Source organism: Pseudophryne corroboree, chromosome 9, assembly GCF_028390025.1.
Source record: "Pseudophryne corroboree isolate aPseCor3 chromosome 9, aPseCor3.hap2, whole genome shotgun sequence".
NCBI lineage: Eukaryota > Metazoa > Chordata > Amphibia > Anura > Myobatrachidae > Pseudophryne > Pseudophryne corroboree.
Window position 1 is genome coordinate 420,589,755 of NC_086452.1, and position 19,270 is coordinate 420,609,024.

Consider the following 19,270-nt stretch of genomic DNA (forward strand, 5'->3'; position numbering starts at 1 on the left):
TTCTCTGTAGAACTACAAGTCTCAGTCGGTAGCACATAATATTACTGGCAGCTATAGGTGTGCAGTCTTAAGGCCACTCCCTAGCAAACTAAAAGTGTCTTAAATAGATACACCTGAAGGAGTGAAACTCCTTCATTCTTGGACTTGCACCCGCCCACACGTGACCCTCATTTATTTTAACTAGGGTACTGAGCATGACTGCACTTTTGTATATATATTCCAATTATTCTATACAATAAGTCAGCAATGGGGTGGCTCGTGGGGTGCGGGGCCTTCTGGACTGCCGTGGCCGGGTGACAACAGGGCATCGCAGCATTACATTTAATTTGGCACTTTCACTGTTTGTTTATTATACGTCACACCTTTTTCACTTATATTAATTCACCCCATAACACTTTTCTCACCTATTCTTTATCCTTCTCACTACACATAATCATTCCCTGTGATGCCCTGGGGTCGCTTGGCTGTGGTGGTTTGGGGGGGTCCAGTGCCCTAGGTTTGAACCCCTATAGTGTTAGGTACTGCAGCAGAGTGGAGTCCCTTGCCGTGGGGCTGCAGCTACATGCATTGATCAATACATAACCAAACTCCACTATTTATTATATGCTAAGCTGTATGATATCAGTAGTGCTAGAGATAGTGCACCTACAACACCCCCCCCTTCAATCTGATATCCAAAAGGGTCTCCCTTTGTCCAGATGGGATGTCTGTAGCCACCAGACTAACGACCTCCTTACTTCAAGAGGAAGGGCCATAGTCTGTGTTTTCATTGTCTGATGTAACCCATTCCATCTGGAAAGCAGACGTTGCAGAGGCCTCAAATGGAATGGAGCTTACTCCACCATGTCGAATGTCGACACCATAGATCCCATCACACACGTTGCTGAATGGATACCCTTTGACTGTGTAGCAGCTCTTGGATCTTCAGCTGAATTTTGGATATTTTGTTCCGAGGTAAAATGACTCTCTGAAGACTCGAATCCAACACAGAAACCAAGTGAGTCACCCGCTGTGACGGAACCAGGGACGACTTTGCCCAATTTATGAGCCAACCGTGTCTCTGCAAACAAGCCATTGTCTGTTGCAGATGACAATGAAGCAATTCCTGAGATTGTGCCAGGATTAATTGGTTGTCGAGGTATGGAAAAATTCTTATCCCCTACCGACGGAGATAAGCCGCCATAACCACCATAATTTTGGTGAACACTCTGGGAGCTATGGCCAGTCCAAATGGTAGAACCTGAAACTGAAAGTGTTGCTGGAGGATTGCAAACCTGAGATCGCACTGATGGGACAATGCTATAGGAACATGCAGATAAGCATCCTGGATATCCAGGGATACCATAAAATCCTCCGGCTCCATGGCCAAAATAATGAAATGTAAAGTCTCTATATGAAACCGAGGCACCTAAATGTACTTGTTTAGCAGCTTGAGATTGAGTATGGGCTGGAACAAGCCATTTGGCTTCTGAACCAAAAACAGGTTGGAATAAAAACCTTGGAAATTGTACCCATATCCAAGGCTGCTTCTTCCATAAAGATAGCCGCCTGTTTAATATGTGCAATATGAGATTTTTGCTCTCTAGATGCCAATGAAAGATCCTCCTCGAATGCATCAGTACAGGCTGCCACTGCTTTTGCTATCTAGGCTGAAGCCATGGCTGGTCTTAGGATTGCTCCAGACAAAGAGAAAATGTTTTTTAAATAAACATCTATTTTCCTATCTGTAACATCATTTAATGACGTTGAAGGCAGAGGTAATGTAGATTTTCACACTAATCGAATGACATGCGTATCTACTTTGGGAGCCACCTCCCTTTTTAAACAGTCCCAGCCGGAAGAAGATAATTGGAATTGCATTTTTTTGGAATTCTAAACTTCTTACTGGGTGTAACCCAATCCTCTTGCATAATTTCCGTCAGCTGTTCCTAACTGTTTTGGGACGTTTATACACAGGTGCCTTAGATTTTAACAAAGGCTCTGCTGCTTCCTTTAAAGATAGAATGGCTTTCATAGCACTAATAAGCTCAGGTATGTCCACTGAGCTGAGGCCTTCATTCTCGTCTCTGTATGCAGACCCGGAGTGCGACGAGTCCTCATCTGAAACATGTGTACACTGTGTAGCTGTTGTTTCATGTCTATGTGATTTACTTACCACTGGCCCATAAGCCTGTTTATGTTGAGAGGCTGCAGATTCCTGTGCTGGATGTAATAAAACACAGGGAGAATGTTGCATGTAAGGGTTAATAGGGTAAACTATCCCTGATATAGGAGCTGGCATTATCCATTCAGCTATACTGGATAATGGTGGTCATTCCGAGTTGATTGCTCACTAGCAGTTTTTAGCAGTCGTGCAAACACTAAGCCACCTCCCTCTGGGAGTGTATTTTAGCTTAGCAGAAGTGCGAGCGAAAGGATCGCAGAGCGACTACAAAAAAAAATTGTGCAATTTCAGAGTAGCTCCAGACCTACTCCTAGCTTGCGATGACTTCAGACTGTTTAGTTCCGGATTTGACGTCACAAACACGCCCTGCATTCGCCCAGCCACGCCTGCGTTTTTACGAATACTCCCTGAAAACGGTCAGTTGACACCCAGAAACGCCCACTTCATGTCAATCACTCTGCGGCCAGCAGTGCAACTGAAAAGCTTCGCTAGACCATGTGTAAAACTACATCGGGCGTTGTGAAAAGACGTCACGCGTGCGCATTAAGCCGCATGCGCAGAAGTGCCATTTTTTTGCTTCATAGCTGCACAGCGAACATTTTCAGCTAGCGATCAACTCGGAATGACCACCAATGTCTGTGCAAAAGTAGCCCATGGGGGTTCAACTTCAACCTGTGCCTGCCTCGAATTATTCAGGAGGTTTTGGTGAAAGCTAAAGCAGTTTGCACATAATCCATTTTGAACCAGATCCTGAGAAGTTAACCCAGCTTTGCAAGACAGACATGAAATGAGTGTTGGTGCTGCTGTGGAGTGTATCCTCCTCATCCTTGCCTCTCTTAGACATGATAAATAAATCACATACCTGTACAGTGTTAACTACACAATTTGTGACTGCACTCACTTTACCATTTGTTAAAGTGACATACAATCTGATCCGTCCTTGCTTTGCACCAGCATTGAGGATCGAAATACACAGAAACTGATAGAATATAGTAAAGTCAGCAATCACACTGGCAATCAGTCACAGGTTATACATTATTGTAAAGATTTATAGAAATATCTTAGTGCGTAACGGCAGCTGATAGTGTTTTACACTCCCAAGAGGTCTCCTCCACCCCTCACCAACAAGTGCAGACAAACATAAAAAAGGGAGGAAAACTTAGCCAGCGCTTCAAATTGTTCCCTGGATCTTATTGGGCGTCACAGGTTTTCACCATTGGGGGATAATAACATGTGAATAAAACAGAATATATATAGTATATCATCGTTTTAATAACACATAAATATCGACAAATCCCAAAGCAGCATCAAACTGTATATAGTACAATACAATGCTGATTAGAATACCATGGCCCTCATTCCGAGTTGATCGGTCGCAAGGCGAATTTAGCAGAGTTACACACGCTAAGCCGCCGCCTACTGGGAGTGAATCTTAGCTTCTTAAAATTGCGACCGATGTATTCGCAATATTGCGATTACTAACTACTTAGCAGTTTCAGAGTAGCTCCAGACTTACTCTGCCTGTGCGATCAGTTCAGTGCTTGTCGTTCCTGGTTGACGTCACAAACACACCCAGCGTTCGCCCAGGCACTCCCACCGTTTCCCCGGCCACTCCTGCGTTTTTTCCGGAAACGGTAGCGTTTTCAGCCACACGCCCCTGAAACGCCGTGTTTCCGCCCAGTAACACCCATTTCCTGTCAATCACATTACGATCGCCGGAGCGAAGAAAAAGCCGTGAGTAAAAATACTATCTTCATAGTAAAGTTACTTGGCGCAGTCACAGTGCGAACATTGCGCATGCGTACTAAGCGGATTTTCACTGCGATGCGATGAAAAATACCGAGCGAACAACTCGGAATGAGGGCCCATATACACATTTTAGACATCAAATAAACATGGGTCCTGTAGTAGCATCAAACAACATGCAATTACCGGATCTCCAAGAACTGTGGCCCTGACAAAGGTAACGAAAAGCCCTCCACCAAAAGCAGGAGTATTCAGGAAGGGACAAGCAATGAATACTCATAGGATCGGATAAAGAATTAGTGGCAAATGAGGTCACTTCAGCAATATATATATTTATCTGACCAACATTAAAATGTTATAGTTGATGGATTTAGGAAACGTGTGATATTACAGTTTCAGCAGAGGTAACCATATTTTGGGAAGGGAATCTAGAAGAAAATTGGGGGGGGGGGGGGGGGGGGGGGCGGTGGTTAGTAGGAATAAGCAGTTCCACTTGACCATAGAAACGAAGAGCTCAATAGGGGTTACATGTATGTTGTTGTGGATTAGTAGGACGACACTGTATTTAATAATAAAACTTACTCAGTAGTTAGATGGACTCCACCTTTCAGTCCGCTGTCAAACACTCCTTTTCCTCTTCCTCCAGCCAAGATCTGGGCTTTTAAAACAATTTCTCTTGCCTCTGCAGGAAAAAAAACACGTCTGAGGTTACCTACTGTATACGTACAACTAGTCACATGACAGAGATATATGCAACATGATTAGAACAGTGAAGATGTATAAATACTTCACACCTATTCTACTAAACCAGAATCAGCTATCTCACTTCGTTTCCCCAGGGAAGACTTCCCCATTATCTTTTCTCCAAATTGTTGGGACACTTATTGCTATCTGTGGAACAGACCTGGACTGAGATCCCACAGGGTTATTCTCCATGCTTACAGGTAAACTGGTTGAACAGAAGAAGACAGAAGAAAATATGGTCACATTGATACTTCTGGGGGGAAATGTATGAAACCTCCTAAAGAGTGGAGAAGTGGACCAGTGGAAAAGTTAACCATAGCAACTAGATTCCAGCAAGCATTTACCAAGTACATTCAACCCAATGCTAGCTAGAAGCTTTTTAGACGGTATGAAACATCTCACCCTGTCTTCTTCTGTTCAATAAATGGTAATGATGATTACTATGAGTTGAAGCATCCCTAGATTGGTAGTGTACAATCTACGGCCGCTGTGGAAATACAAATCCCAGCATGCCCCGATACAGTTTTGCTATCAAGGCATGCTGGGATGTGTAGTTCAAAGGCAGCTGGAGGTCCGCTTATTGCCCACCCCTGCCCTAGATTGATGTCTAGACAGGGAGAAGATTTTCTACTGAATACTAGAAATACATTAAGGTAAAAATAAGATTTTAAACCTACCGGTAAATCTTTTTCTCCTAGTCCGTAGAGGATGCTGGGGACTCCGTAAGGACCATGGGGATAGACGGGCTCCGCAGGAGACATGGGCACTAAGAAAGAACTTTAGGTATGGGTGTGCACTGGCTCCTCCCTCTATGCCCCTCCTCCAGACCTCAGTTAGAGAAACTGTGCCCAGAGGAGACGGACAGTACGAGGAAAGGATTTTTGTTAATCCAAGGGCAAGATTCATACCAGCCCACACCATTCACACCGTATAACTTGGAATATACAAACCAGTTAACAGTATGAAACAACACAGTATCAGTCCGAGACTGATGAAAAACTGTACATAACCCTTATGTAAGCAAAACTATATACAAGTCTTGCAAAAGTAGTCCGCACTTGGGACGGGCGCCCAGCATCCTCTACGGACTAGGAGAAAAAGATTTACCAGTAGGTTTAAAATCTTATTTTCTCTTACGTCCTAGAGGATGCTGGGGACTCCGTAAGGACCATGGGGATTATACCAAAGCTCCCAAACGGGCGGGAGAGTGCGGATGACTTTGCAGCACCGACTGAGCAAATATGAGGTCCTCCTCAGCCAGGGTATCAAACGTGTAGAACTTTGCAAATGTGTTTGAACCCGACCAAGTAGCAGCTCGGCACAATAGTAATACCGAGACCCCTCGGGCAGCCGCCCAAGAAGAGCCCACCTTCCTGGTGGAATGGGCCTTAACTGATTTTGGTAACGGCAGTCCAGCCGTTGAATGAGCCTGCTGAATCGTGTTACAGATCCAGCGAGCAATAGTCTGCTTGGAAGCAGGGGCGCCAACCTTGTTGGCTGCATACAAGACAAACAGTGCTTCTGTTTATCTAACTCTAGCCGTTCTGGCTACGAAAATTTTCAAAGCCCTGACCACATCAAGGGACTCGGAATCCTCCAAGTCACGTGTAGCCACAGGCACCACAATAGGCTGGTTCATATGAAAGGATGAAACCACCTTAGCCAAGAATTGAGGACGAGTCCGCAATTCCGCTCTATCCATATGGAAAACCAGATAGGGGCTTTTATGAGACAAAGCCGCCAATTCCGACACTCGCCTAGCCGAAGCCAAGGCTAACAACATGACCACTTTCCAAGTGATATATTTTAATTCCACAGTTTTAAGTGGTTCAAACCAGTGCGACTTAAGGAAATTCAACACCACGTTGAGGTCCCAAGGCGCCACCGGAGGTACAAAAGGAGGCTGAATATGCAGCACTCCCTTCACAAAAGTCTGTACTTCTGGGAGAGAAGCCAATTCCCTCTGAAAGAAAATGGATAGGGCCGAAATCTGGACCTTAATGGAGCCTAATTTTAGGCCCAAATTCACTCCAGTTTGTAGGAAGTGAAGGAAACGGCCCAGATGGAATTCTTCCGTAGGAGCATTCCTGGTCTCACACCAAGAAACATACTTCCGCCATATACGGTGATAATGTTTAGCTGTCACGTCCTTCCTAGCCTTTATCAGAGAAGGAATGACCTCATCCGGAATTCCCTTTTCCACTAGGACGGCGTTCAACCGCCATGCCATCAAACGCAGCCGCGGTAAGCCTTGGAACAGACAGGGCCCCTGTTGTAACAGGTCCTGTCTTAGTAGAAGAGGCCACAGATCTTCTGTGAGCATTTCCTGCAGATCCGGATACCAGGCCCTTCGTGGCCATTCTGGAACAATGAGAATAGTCTTCACTCCTCTTTTCCTTATTATTCTCAACACCTTGGGGATGAGAGGAATAGGAGGAAACACATAGACCGACTGGAACATCCACGGTGTTATTAGGGCGTCCACTGCCACCGCCTGAGGGTCTCTTGACCTGGCGCAATACCTCTGTAGTTTTTTGTTTAGGCGGGACGCCATCATGTCTATCTGGGGCAGGCCCCACTGACTTGCAATTTGTGCGAAGACTTCCTGATGAAGTCCCCACTCTCCTGGATGTGGATCGTGTCTGCTAAGGAAGTCTGCTTTAAGATAATATTACAGTCCGAGTGTGCCCAATACAAGGAATCTTTTCGTTCTCTTTTGACCTCCTATAAGGAAGTCTGCTTCCCAGTTGTCCACTCCCGGAATGAACACTGCTAACAGTGCGCCCACATGATTTTCCGCCCAGCGAAGAATCCTGGTGGCTTCCGCCATTGCCATTCTGCTCCTTGTGCCGCCTTGGCGGTTTACATGAGCTACTACGGTGATGTTGTCTGACTGAATCAGAACCGGTAGGTCGCGAAGCAAAGTCTCCGCTTGACGAAGGGCGTTGTATATGGCCCTCAGTTCCAGGACGTTGATGTGAAGACAAGTTTCTTGACTTGACCACAGACCTTGGAACTTCTTCCTTGTGTGACTGCTCCCCAACCTCGGAGGCTCGCATCCGTGGTCACCAGAACCCAGTCCTGAATGCCGAATCTGCGACCCTCCAGAAGGTGAGCACTCTGCAGCCACCACAGGAGAGATACCCTGGCCCTGGGGGACAGGGTGATCAACCGATGAATCTGTAGATGTGACCCGGACCACTTGTCCAGTAGGACCCATTGGAAAGTCCTCGCAATGGAACCTGCCGAAAGGAATGGCCTCGTAAGATGCCACCATCTGTCCCAGGACTCGAGTGCAGTCATGCACTGACACCTGTTTCGGCTTCAATAGGTTCCTGACCAGAGTCATGAGTTCCTGGGCCTTTTCTATCGGAAGATAAACCCTTTTCTGGTCCGTATCCAGAATCATGCCTAAGAAGGTCAAACGAGTCGTAGGAACTAACTATGACTTCGGGATATTGAGAATCCAGCCGTGTTGCTGTAACACCTTCAGTGAAAGTGACACGCTGTTCAACAACTGCTCTCGTGGTCTCGCTTTTATCAGGAGATCGTCCAAGTATGGGATAATTGTGACACCCTGCTTGCGCAGGAGCACCATCATTTCCGCCATTACCTTGGTGAAAATCCTCGGGGCCGTGGAAAGCCCAAACGGCAATGTCTGAAATTGGTAATGACAATCCTGTGCCGCAAATCTCAGGAACGCCTGATGAGGTGGATATAGGGGAACATGAAGGTATGCATCCTTTATGTCCAGGGATACCATAAAATCCCCCTCTTCTAGGCTGGCGATGACCGCTCTGAGCGATTCCATCTTGAACTTGAACCTTTTCAAGTATAGGTTCAAGGATTTTAAATTTAAAATGGGTCTGACCAAACCGTCCGGTTTCGGGACTACAAATAGGGTTGAGTAATACCCCCTCCCTTGTTGCAGCAGGTGAACTTTGACCACCACCTGTTGAAGGCACAATTTTTTAATTGCATTTAAACTATCTCCCTTTCTGGGGGAGAAGCTGGTAGGGCCGATTTGAAAAACCGGCGAGGGGGCACCTCTTCGAATTCCAGCTTGTAACCCTGAGAAACAATTTCTATTGCCCAGGGATCCACCTGTGAGTGAACCCAGATGTGGCTGAAAAGTCGAAGACGTGCCCCCACTGGGGCGGACTCCCTCAGTGGAGCCCCAGCGTCATGCGGTGGATTTCGTACCGACACACCACAAATTCAGGGAATTCTCTTATCTGAAGACAGTTCCCCCACAAGGCCCTTTGGAGAGACAGAGAGAGAGTATGCCAGCACACACCCAGCGCTAATGACCCAGGAAAAAACACAGTATGTTTACCCAGATAGCGCTGTAATCATCTATTTGCGCCCAATTATGTGCCCCCCCCCCCCTTCTTTAAAACCCTCTTTCACTGTGGTAAGCAGGGGAGAGTCCGGGGAGCTTTCTCTCAGCGCTGAGCTGTGGAGAAAATGGCGCTGGTGAGTGCCGAGGGAGAAGCCCCGCCCCCTCAGCGGCGGACTTCGGTCCCGCTCAAATAATGAAAAAACTGGCGTGGGCTCTTTATATATATATATATATATATATATATATATATATATATAGTGCCTAGCTGTATATACTTCTTTTTGCCAGAAAATGAGGATATATTGCTGCCCAGGGCGCCCCCCACCCCCTGCACCCTTACAGTGACTGCCGTGTGTGAGGTGTGTGGCAGCAATGGCGCACAGCACTACCGCTGTGCGTTACCTCAGTGAAGATTTGAAGTCTTCTGCCGCCTTTGAAGTCTTCTTTCTTCTCATACCCACCCGGCTTCTATCTTCCGACTCTGTGAGGAGGACGGCGGTGCGGCTTCGGGACGAACTACGGAGGAGACCTGTGTTCCGACTCCCTCTGGAGCTAATGGTGTCCAGTAGCCTAAGAAACAGAGCCTGACGTTAAAGTAGGTCTGTTTCTCTCCCCTCAGTCCCTCGCTGCAGGGAGTCTGTTGCCAGCAGTGCTCCCTGAAAATAAAAAACCTAACAAAATTATACTTTCTGTTCAGGAAAACTCAGGAGAGCTCCCTGTAATGCACCCAGTCTCCTCTGGGCACAGTAATAAACTGAGGTCTGGAGGAGGGGCATAGAGGGAGGAGCCAGTGCACACCCAGATCTAAAGTCTTTCTTAGTGCCCATGTCTCCTGCGGAGCCGGTCTATCCATATGGTCCTTACGGAGTCCCCAGCATCCTCTAGGACGTAAGAGAAATATGAGGAGCAATATGTTTCACTATCAATACTGTTGCAGTTGGATGGATGTGGATAATTAGGTCGACAGTCACTAGGTCAACCCTCATATGGTGGACATGCACATGGTCAAAAGGTTGACTGGGTCAATAGGTTGACAGTGAAAAGGTAGACACCTAAAAAGGCGTGGGAGGTGGATGATAGATAGTGAAAAGGTTTAGTCAATATGTTGACACCATATGGTCAACATGGTCAAAAGGTCAACATGAAAATGATAGACAGTAAAAAAGGTCGACATAAAAATTGTCAACACAGCAAGAGGTCGACACAGGTTCTTATTAGTATTTTTGGGTATCATGATGTATGTTCAACTAGATGTTACCCCAAGAAGAGTACCGTGTTCGCTCACCATGCTTTTAGCATGTTACTAGTACCAATCATAGTCCACGTGGATGGTAAAGTATGAAAAAGCTGGGGGAAAAACTTGTGTCGACCACTGTCATGTCATCCATTTGAACCGACCTTAAGCACTGTTTTCCTATTGACCATATCGACCTACTGACTGTCGACCTATCATCCAGATACTGGTTGGACTTACAGGGATGCAGTCAATATACCGGCAATCAGGAGACCGGCGCCGAAATCCAGAAAGCCGGTGAAATGCAGACACAGATTCCCAACAAACGTTTGGTAGTCCCTTGCCACTAACTGAGTGGGAAGAGAACCTGTGGCTCGCTTCGCTCACCGCAAAGCCCGATGCATGGCGAACACAGTGAACCCACGAGTGGACTCGTGGCCTCGCTGCCGAGATTCCGGCAGTGGGGTTGCCGCTGTCGGTATAGTGACAGACGGCATCCCATCTGCCGGGATATCATATGCATCCCGGATTTACCCTATTGAGTACAGGTAGGCTGGTTGACCTGGCGTTTTAGTTACCATTCAGCCAATCATCCAGCACACCTCCCTAAAATTCCCACCAGTTTCTATCATTTTTGAGAAATGTGCTATAAATCTGCCTTACGCTTTAATTTTGCTGTTGCCACCTTGTTATTGCAGGGCACACACCTAACAATTTCTAGAACAACATTCAATACATAAATGTAACGAACCTCAATGAGGAAAAAAACTTCAGGTAACATTTAAAAACATGTAGAAAACAAACGCCACCAATAAGTCCAAAACCTTATTAAATTAATGTAAGAGAACTGCCGTACAGATCGATACACCGATTCTATGCTAACCCAAGCAGGTACTCCTTGCCTCAGGCAAGTGGGAACAAGAAGTAATTTGATTTAAGAGTTACATTCCCAGTTCCAAGACGAGTGATCCTTTTACATTGGTCCATTTTCCTCGTCCTCCATCACCAATTCTTATTTACTTAAATATCTGATTTTAAAGAAAGAACAAATAATTTTCATTTTTTTTTATATTTATTTCTCCACAGTTCAAATTCCCTAACGGGATTACAAGAAAATGTTCTTTAGTAGAAAATGTAATTTTAGTTGCAGTGATATGGCTCTACTCTCTTAGGTACCGTCTACAAAAAATTGCAAAGGGCATAATGGATTTTTTATGGAAATATACCAGCCACAGTACAAATTGAGTTACTACAGACAATGTTAGCTATCCAACGGCTTTAAAACACAGGATAAAATTATGTTCCAATCACACATCCTTCAGCCCGTGCAGTGAAAGCAAATTTTTCATACAGAGAAATTAGACACTGGTTCATTGAGCCATTAAAAGCCTAAAGACGTGGACAGGATAATTTATTCTCGTCAAAGATTTTCAGTTCAATGGAAGACAGAATCATGAAAGAGAACCACAGCTGACTATATATTATATGGACAGATTGCAGCACTAATCAGACAGTATCTCATGACAAAAAAAAGCCTAACACAATCTTTGCAGATACAGTATCACCAAACAATTGTCCGTGAGAATAATGCATATGATAGTCCAGGGTGTGTGCCCACTATCTCCGGGCCTGAGAGGTTCCTCCTAACTTACTGTCCGGCTAGTTCCACTAAACTTAAAATTCAAGTTCGTATATTTACAAAGGTTAAACTTAAGAAAACTGCTGTATATTCATTTTACTGCAAAAAAAACAAAAACAAAGAAAACTACATATGATGACTTATGCAATCTTCAGCTCAACTTCAATGGTTTCCTAACAGGCAGTTCTTCTTACTTTCTGTGATAAGCTCTACGGCTTCCTTGTTTAGTAAAGAGACAATGGCCAATTGCATTTGAAGATGGAATAAAACCTGGAAAAAAACCTCCTTCGGAAACCATGTACCCGCATAGGTCTAAAAACCAGAAAGTAGAAAAAGTTTGAGGTCTATATGTTAACGTACACAAATGCATAGAGCTGTTTTTGGTGTAGAGTGGGCAATAATTATAGTTATTACACAACGTGTAGCTCTGGTCAAGGCATGTGTCCACTAGCTCCAACTCAACTCTTTGTCAAGATATATTTCCCAATGATAGATGTAAAAAGCTACCAAGAGGTGGCAAAAGTGGAGGATAGAACCGTTCTTTCCTCAATAGGTACCTTAGTACATAGGCCAACCTAAGATATTTCTGTAGCTACACATCTTTGATCACTATAGGGGGACATGTACTAAGCAGTGATAAAAGTGTGGAAGTGAGCCTGTGGAGAAGTTGCCCATGGCAACCAATCAGCTACTTTGTATAGTTTTATAGTACGCAAATTATAAATGTTACGTCAATGCTGATTGGTTGCCATGGGCAACTTCTTCACTGGCTCACTTCTCCACTTTTATCACTGCTTAGTACATCTCTCACTTCCTAGAGTTACGGTGAGGATCCCTGCTAAATAATTTTAACAGGAAGCATGCCCCAGGCTAGACTAGATTTTAGACAGGGTGCCCCAAGTAACAGAATTACTTCATATCCAGAGAATGCCAAGTCCAAAACATTCTCTATACAGAAAATCCCATAACCGAGCATTTTGATCACCGGTCTTTCACAAGTATAAACCTCTACATATCCCCAATACTAGTATTAAAGGCTGCACTTTTTGCCATTGTAAAACAGATCGATGTCACATGCAGTCTTCTGTAGACCCCTTGCTCCTTCGGCAACGTCATCAATCTAAGGATTTAACCAATGACGGTGCCTTTGCAAACAACCTCTTTTAGCACATTTGTGCTTTCAGATCACTGGAGAGTTTACACTTTATTTCTTTTAATAATGGACTTAAATATATATTAAACAGAGAAAAAAAAATCCTCTATTTTGTAATCTATTTATTCGTCGGTGCCTATTGCAGAGTAAATACTGTATGCCAGGCAGAATGTTACAGTTCTAGAATGAGAGCATTTGTTTCTGGGGAAACTCCAGGGATTTAGTCTATTTTGAACGGGATTCCCTAGTCGCAATGCCTTGAATTAAGAAGGCACAGGTCCCCCCCAAGTCCCAGAAGCCTCACAACACTTGATTAATGAGTGCTGAAGGTTCTAGACAAGGATATCTTCATTTGTCACAACCTTACAGGTCTCTTCTGACTGTACTCACCACTTTCTCCACAATGTAGTAAGAATGGACTGTGGGAAACAGGATACTTCAAATGTGCAGCTCAACCAGAAGGTGCAGAGAGCAGTGAGCATAGGAGATTTTATACTAATTATTCAGTGTAACACATTTTTTTCCTTGTGCATCTACTTGAAATATTATAAAATCAATGTATAATATGTACATTATTATCAGAGTTTTATTACAGCTTAACACTCAGTAGAGTATCATTGTTTCTGTCTCTATCCCTACATCTCTTACACCATCCTGTTATTCTTATTCATCTGTGATATTCCTCTACAATAAACATTGGGGTAGGAAATGTAGTCAGGATGTTGACATTATGGGGGGTATTCAATTGTTTGAAAAGTCAGCTGGGTGTCTGTTTTTCCGATCTAATAAACAGGAAAAAACAAACATCCAACCGACTTTTCAAACAATTGAATATCCCCCTTAGAATGTCTGCATTCAAAATGTTGACACCATAATGTCAACATGTTCACAATTTTGACACGAGTTTAGGGTTAGGCATCAATTAGCGTTAGGGTTAGGCTACAATTAGGGTTAACATAAAAATAAGAATTTACTTACCGATAATTCTATTTCTCGTAGTCCGTAGTGGATGCTGGGAACTCCGTAAGGACCATGGGGAATAGCGGCTCCGCAGGAGACTGGGCACAAATAGAAAGCTTTAGTACTACCTGGTGTGCACTGGCTCCTCCCCCTATGACCCTCCTCCAAGCCTCAGTTAGGATACTGTGCCCGGATGAGCGTACACAATAAGGAAGGATTTTGAATCCCGGGTAAGACTCATACCAGCCACACCGTATAACTTGTGATCTGAACCCAGTTAACAGTATGATAACAGAGGAGCCTCTAGAAAAGATGGCTCACTACAACAATAACCCGATTTAGTTAACAATAACTATGTACAAGTATTGCAGACAATCCGCACTTGGGATGGGCGCCCAGCATCCACTACGGACTACGAGAAATAGAATTATCGGTAAGTAAATTCTTATTTTCTCTGACGTCCTAGTGGATGCTGGGAACTCCGTAAGGACCATGGGGATTATACCAAAGCTCCCAAACGGGCGGGAGAGTGTGGATGACTCTGCAGCACCGAATGAGAGAACTCCAGGTCCTCCTCAGCCAGGGTATCAAATTTGTAGAATTTAGCAAACGTGTTTGCCCCTGACCAAGTAGCTGCTCGGCAAAGTTGTAAAGCCGAGACCCCTCGGGCAGCCGCCCAAGATGAGCCCACTTTCCGTGTGGAATGGGCTTTTACAGATTTTGGCTGTGGCAGGCCTGCCACAGAATAAGCAAGCTGAATTGTACTACAAATCCAACGAGCAATAGTCTGCTTAGAAGCAGGAGCACCCAGCTTGTTGGGTGCATACAGGATAAACAGCGAGTCAGATTTTCTGACTCCAGCTGTCCTGGAAACATATATTTTCAGGGCCCTGACTACGCCCAGCAACTTGGAGTCCTCCAAGTCCCTAGTAGCCGGAGGTACCACAATAGGCTGGTTCAAGTGAAACGCTGAAACCACCTTAGGGAGAAATTGAGGACGAGTCCTCAATTCTGCCCTGTCCGTATGAAAAATTAGGTAAGGGCTTTTATATGACAAAGCCGCCAATTTTGAGACACGCCTGGCTGAAGCCAGGGCCAACAGCATTACCACTTTCCATGTGAGATATTTTAAGTCCACAGTGGTGAGTGGTTCAAACCAATGTGATTTTAGGAACCCCAAAACTACATTGAGATCCCAAGGTGCCACTGGATGCACAAAAGGAGGCTGTATATGCAGTACCCCTTTGACAAACGTCTGAACCTCAGGAACTGAAGCCAGTTCTTTCTGGAAGAAAATCGACAGGGCCGAAATTTGAACCTTAATGGACCCTAATTTTAGGCCCATAGACAGTCCTGTTTGCAGGAAATGCAGGAAACGACCCAGTTGAAATTCCTCTGTAGGGGCCTTCCTGGCCTCGCACCACGCAACATATTTACGCCAAATACGGTGATAATGCTGCACGGTTACATCCTTCCTGGCTTTGATCAGGGTAGGGATGACTTCATCCGGAATGCCTTTTTCCTTCAGGATCCGGCGTTCAACCGCCATGCCGTCAAACGCAGCCGCGGTAAGTCTTGGAACAGACAGGGTCCCTGCTGGAGCAGGTCCCTTCTTAGAGGTAGAGGCCACGGGTCCTCTGTGAGCATCTCTTGAAGTTCCGGGTACCAAGTCCTTCTTGGCCAATCCGGAGCCACGAGTATAGTCCTTACTCCTCTCCTTCTTATGATTCTCAGTACCTTGGGTATGAGAGGCAGAGGAGGGAACACATACACTGACTGGTACACCCACGGTGTTACCAGAGCGTCCACAGCTATTGCCTGAGGGTCCCGTGACCTGGCGCAATACCTGTCTAGTTTTTTGTTGAGGCGGGACGCCATCATGTCCACCTTTGGTTTTTCCCAACGGTTCACAATCATGTGGAAGACTTCTGGGTGAAGTCCCCACTCTCCCGGGTGGAGGTCGTGTCTGCTGAGGCAGTCTGCTTCCCAGTTGTCCACTCCCGGAATGAATACTGCTGACAGTGCTATCACATGATTTTCCGCCCAGCGAAGAATCCTTGCAACTTCTGCCATTGCCCTCCTGCTTCTTGTGCCGCCCTGTCTGTTTACGTGGGCGACTGCCGTGATGTTGTCCGACTGGATCAACACCGGCTGACCCTGAAGCAGAGGCCTTGCTAGGCTTAGAGCATTGTAAATGGCTCTTAGCTCCAGTATATTTATGTGAAGTGTTGTCTCCAGGCTTGACCACAAGCCCTGGAAATTTCTTCCTTGTGTGACTGCTCCCCAGCCTCTCAGGCTGGCATCCGTGGTCACCAGGACCCAGTCCTGAATGCCGAATCTGCGGCCCTCTAGAAGATGAGCACTCTGCAACCACCACAGAAGAGACACCCTTGTCCTTGGGGACAGGGTTATCCGCTGATGCATCTGAAGATGCGATCCGGACCATTTTTCCAGCAGATCCCACTGGAACGTTCTTGCGTGGAATCTGCCGAATGGAATCGCTTCGTAGGAAGCTACCATCTTTCCCAGGACTCTTGTGCATTGAAGCACTGAGACTTGCCCTGGTTTCAGGAGGTTTCTGACCAGTTCGGATAGCTCCCTGGCTTTCTCCTCCGGAAGGAAAACCTTTTTCTGGATTGTGTCCAGAATCATCCCTAGGAACAGAAGACGTGTTGTCGGAATCAGCTGCGATTTTGGGATATTTAGAATCCAGCCGTGCTGCCGTAGCACTACTTGAGATAGGGCTACTCCGACTACTAACTGTTCTCTGGATCTTGCTCTTATCAGGAGATCGTCCAAGTAAGGGATAATTAAAACGCCTTTTCTTCGAAGAAGAATCATCATTTCGGCCATTACCTTGGTAAAGACCCGGGGTGCCGTGGATAATCCAAACGGCAGCGTCTGAAACTGATAGTGACAGTTTTGTACCACAAACCTGAGGTACCCTTGATGAGAAGGGTAAATGGGGACATGGAGGTAGGCATCTTTGATGTCCAGAGACACCATATAGTCCCCCTCTTCCAGGTTCGCGATCACTGCCCTGAGTGACTCCATCTTGAATTTGAACCTCTGTATGTAAGTGTTCAAAGACTTCAGATTTAAAATAGGTCTCACCGAGCCGTCCGGCTTCGGTACCACAAACAGCGTGGAATAATACCCCTTCCCTTGTTGCAGGAGGGGTACCTTGATTATCACCTGCTGGGAATACAGCTTGTGAACTGCCTCCAATACTGCCTCCCTGTCGGAGGGAGACGTTGGTAAAGCAGACTTCAGGAACCGGCGAGGGGGAGACGTCTCGAACTCCAATTTGTACCCCTGAGATACTACTTGAAGGATCCAGGGGTCCACTTGCGAGTGAGCCCACTGCGCGCTGAAATTCTTGAGACGGGCCCCCACGGTGCCTGAGTCCGCTTGTAAGGCCCCAGCGTCATGCTGAGGACTTGGCAGAAGCGGGAGAGGGCTTTTGTTCCTGGGAATTGGCTGTCTGTTGCAGTCTTTTTCCCCTTCCTCTGCCCCAGGGCAGAAAAGAGGAACCTTTTGCCCGCTTGCCCTTATGGGGACGAAAGGACTGAGCCTGATAAGACGGCGTCTTTTTATGCTGAGAGGCGACCTGGGGTAAAAATGTGGATTTCCCAGCAGTTGCCGTGGCCACCAGGTCCGATAGACCGACCCCAAATAACTCCTCCCCTTTATAAGGCAATATTTCCATATGCCGTTTAGAATCCGCATCACCTGACCACTGTCGCGTCCATAACCCTCTTCTGGCAGAAATGGACAGCGCACTCACTCTTGATGCCAGAGTGCAAATATCCCTCTGTGCATCTCGCATATATAGAAATGCATCTTTTAAATGCTCTATAGTCAACAATATACTGTCCCTATCCAGGGTATCAATATTTTTAGTCAGGGAATCCGACCAAGCCACCCCAGCGCTGCACATCCAGGCTGAGGCGATTGCTGGTCGCAGTATAACACCAGTATGTGTGTATATACTTTTTAGGATATTCTCCAGTTTTCTGTCACCTGGTTCCTTGAGGGCGGCCGTATCAGGAGACGGTAACGCCACTTGTTTTGATAAGCGTGTGAGTGCTTTATCCACTCTAGGGGGTGTTTCCCAACGCGCCCTAACCTCTGGCGGGAAAGGGTATAATGCCAATAACTTTTTAGAAATTATCAGTTTTTTTATCGGGGGAAACCCACGCTTCATCACACACCTCATTTAATTCATCTGCTTCAGGAAAAACTACAGGTAGTTTTTTCGCACCCCACATAATACCCTTTTTAGTGGTACTTGCAGTATCAGAAATGTTTAAAACCTCTCTCATTGCCGTGATCATGTAACGTGTGGCCCTACTGGAAGTCACGTTTGTCTCCTCACCATCGACACTGGAGTCAGTATCCGTGTCGACGTCTGTATCTACCATCTGAGGTAACGGCCGTTTTAGAGCCCCTGATGGTTTCTGAGACGCCTGGACAGGGACTAGCTGATTACCCGGCTGTCTCATGTCATCAACTGTCTTTTGTAAAGAGCTGACATTGTCACGTAAATCCTTCCATAAAGCCATCCACTCAGGTGTCGACTCCCTAGGGGGTGACATCTCTATTATAGGCAATTGCTCCGCCTCCACATCATTTTCCTCCTCATACATGTCGACACAAACGTACCGACACACAGCACACGCACAGGGAATGCTCTGATAGAGGACAGGACCCCACTAGCCCTTTGGGGAGACAGAGGGAGAGTATGCCAGCACACACCAGAGCGCTATATATATATATATATATATATATATATATATATATATAGGGACAACCTTTATAAGTGTTTCTCCCTTTATAGCTGCTGTATTGTTAATATCCCGCCAATTAGTGCCCCCCTCTCTTTTTTACCCTGTTTCTGTAGTGCAGGACTGCAGGGGAGAGTCAGGGAGACGTCCTTCCAGCGGAGCTGTGAGGGAAAATGGCGCCAGTGTGCTGAGATAGGCTCCGCCCCCTTCTCGGCGGCCTTTCTCCCGCTTTTTGTGGAAATCTGGCAGGGGTTAAAATTCATCCATATAGCCCAGGGGGCTATATGTGATGCATTTTCGCCAGCCAAGGTGTTTCTATTGCTGCTCAGGGCGCCCCCCCTTAGCGCCCTGCACCCTCAGTGACCGGAGTGTGAAGTGTGCTGAGAAGCAATGGCGCACAGCTGCAGTGCTGTGCGCTACCTTGTGGAAGACAGGATGTCTTCTGCCGCCGATTTTCCGGACCTGTTCTTGCTTCTGGCTCTGTAAGGGGGCCGGCGGCGC

General features: G+C 46.0%; 1 protein-coding gene across 1 annotated transcript in view; it reads right to left on the minus strand.

Moving 5' to 3' along the window:
* SUCLG2 (succinate-CoA ligase GDP-forming subunit beta) overlaps positions 1-19,270 on the minus strand; it is a 475,764-nt gene that overhangs the window by 296,616 nt on the left and 159,878 nt on the right. Inside the window, exon 3 of the mRNA XM_063940931.1 lies at positions 4,493-4,592. Within this exon, the coding sequence (XP_063797001.1) occupies positions 4,493-4,592 (100 nt within the window). The remainder of the gene's footprint in view (positions 1-4,492; positions 4,593-19,270) is intronic.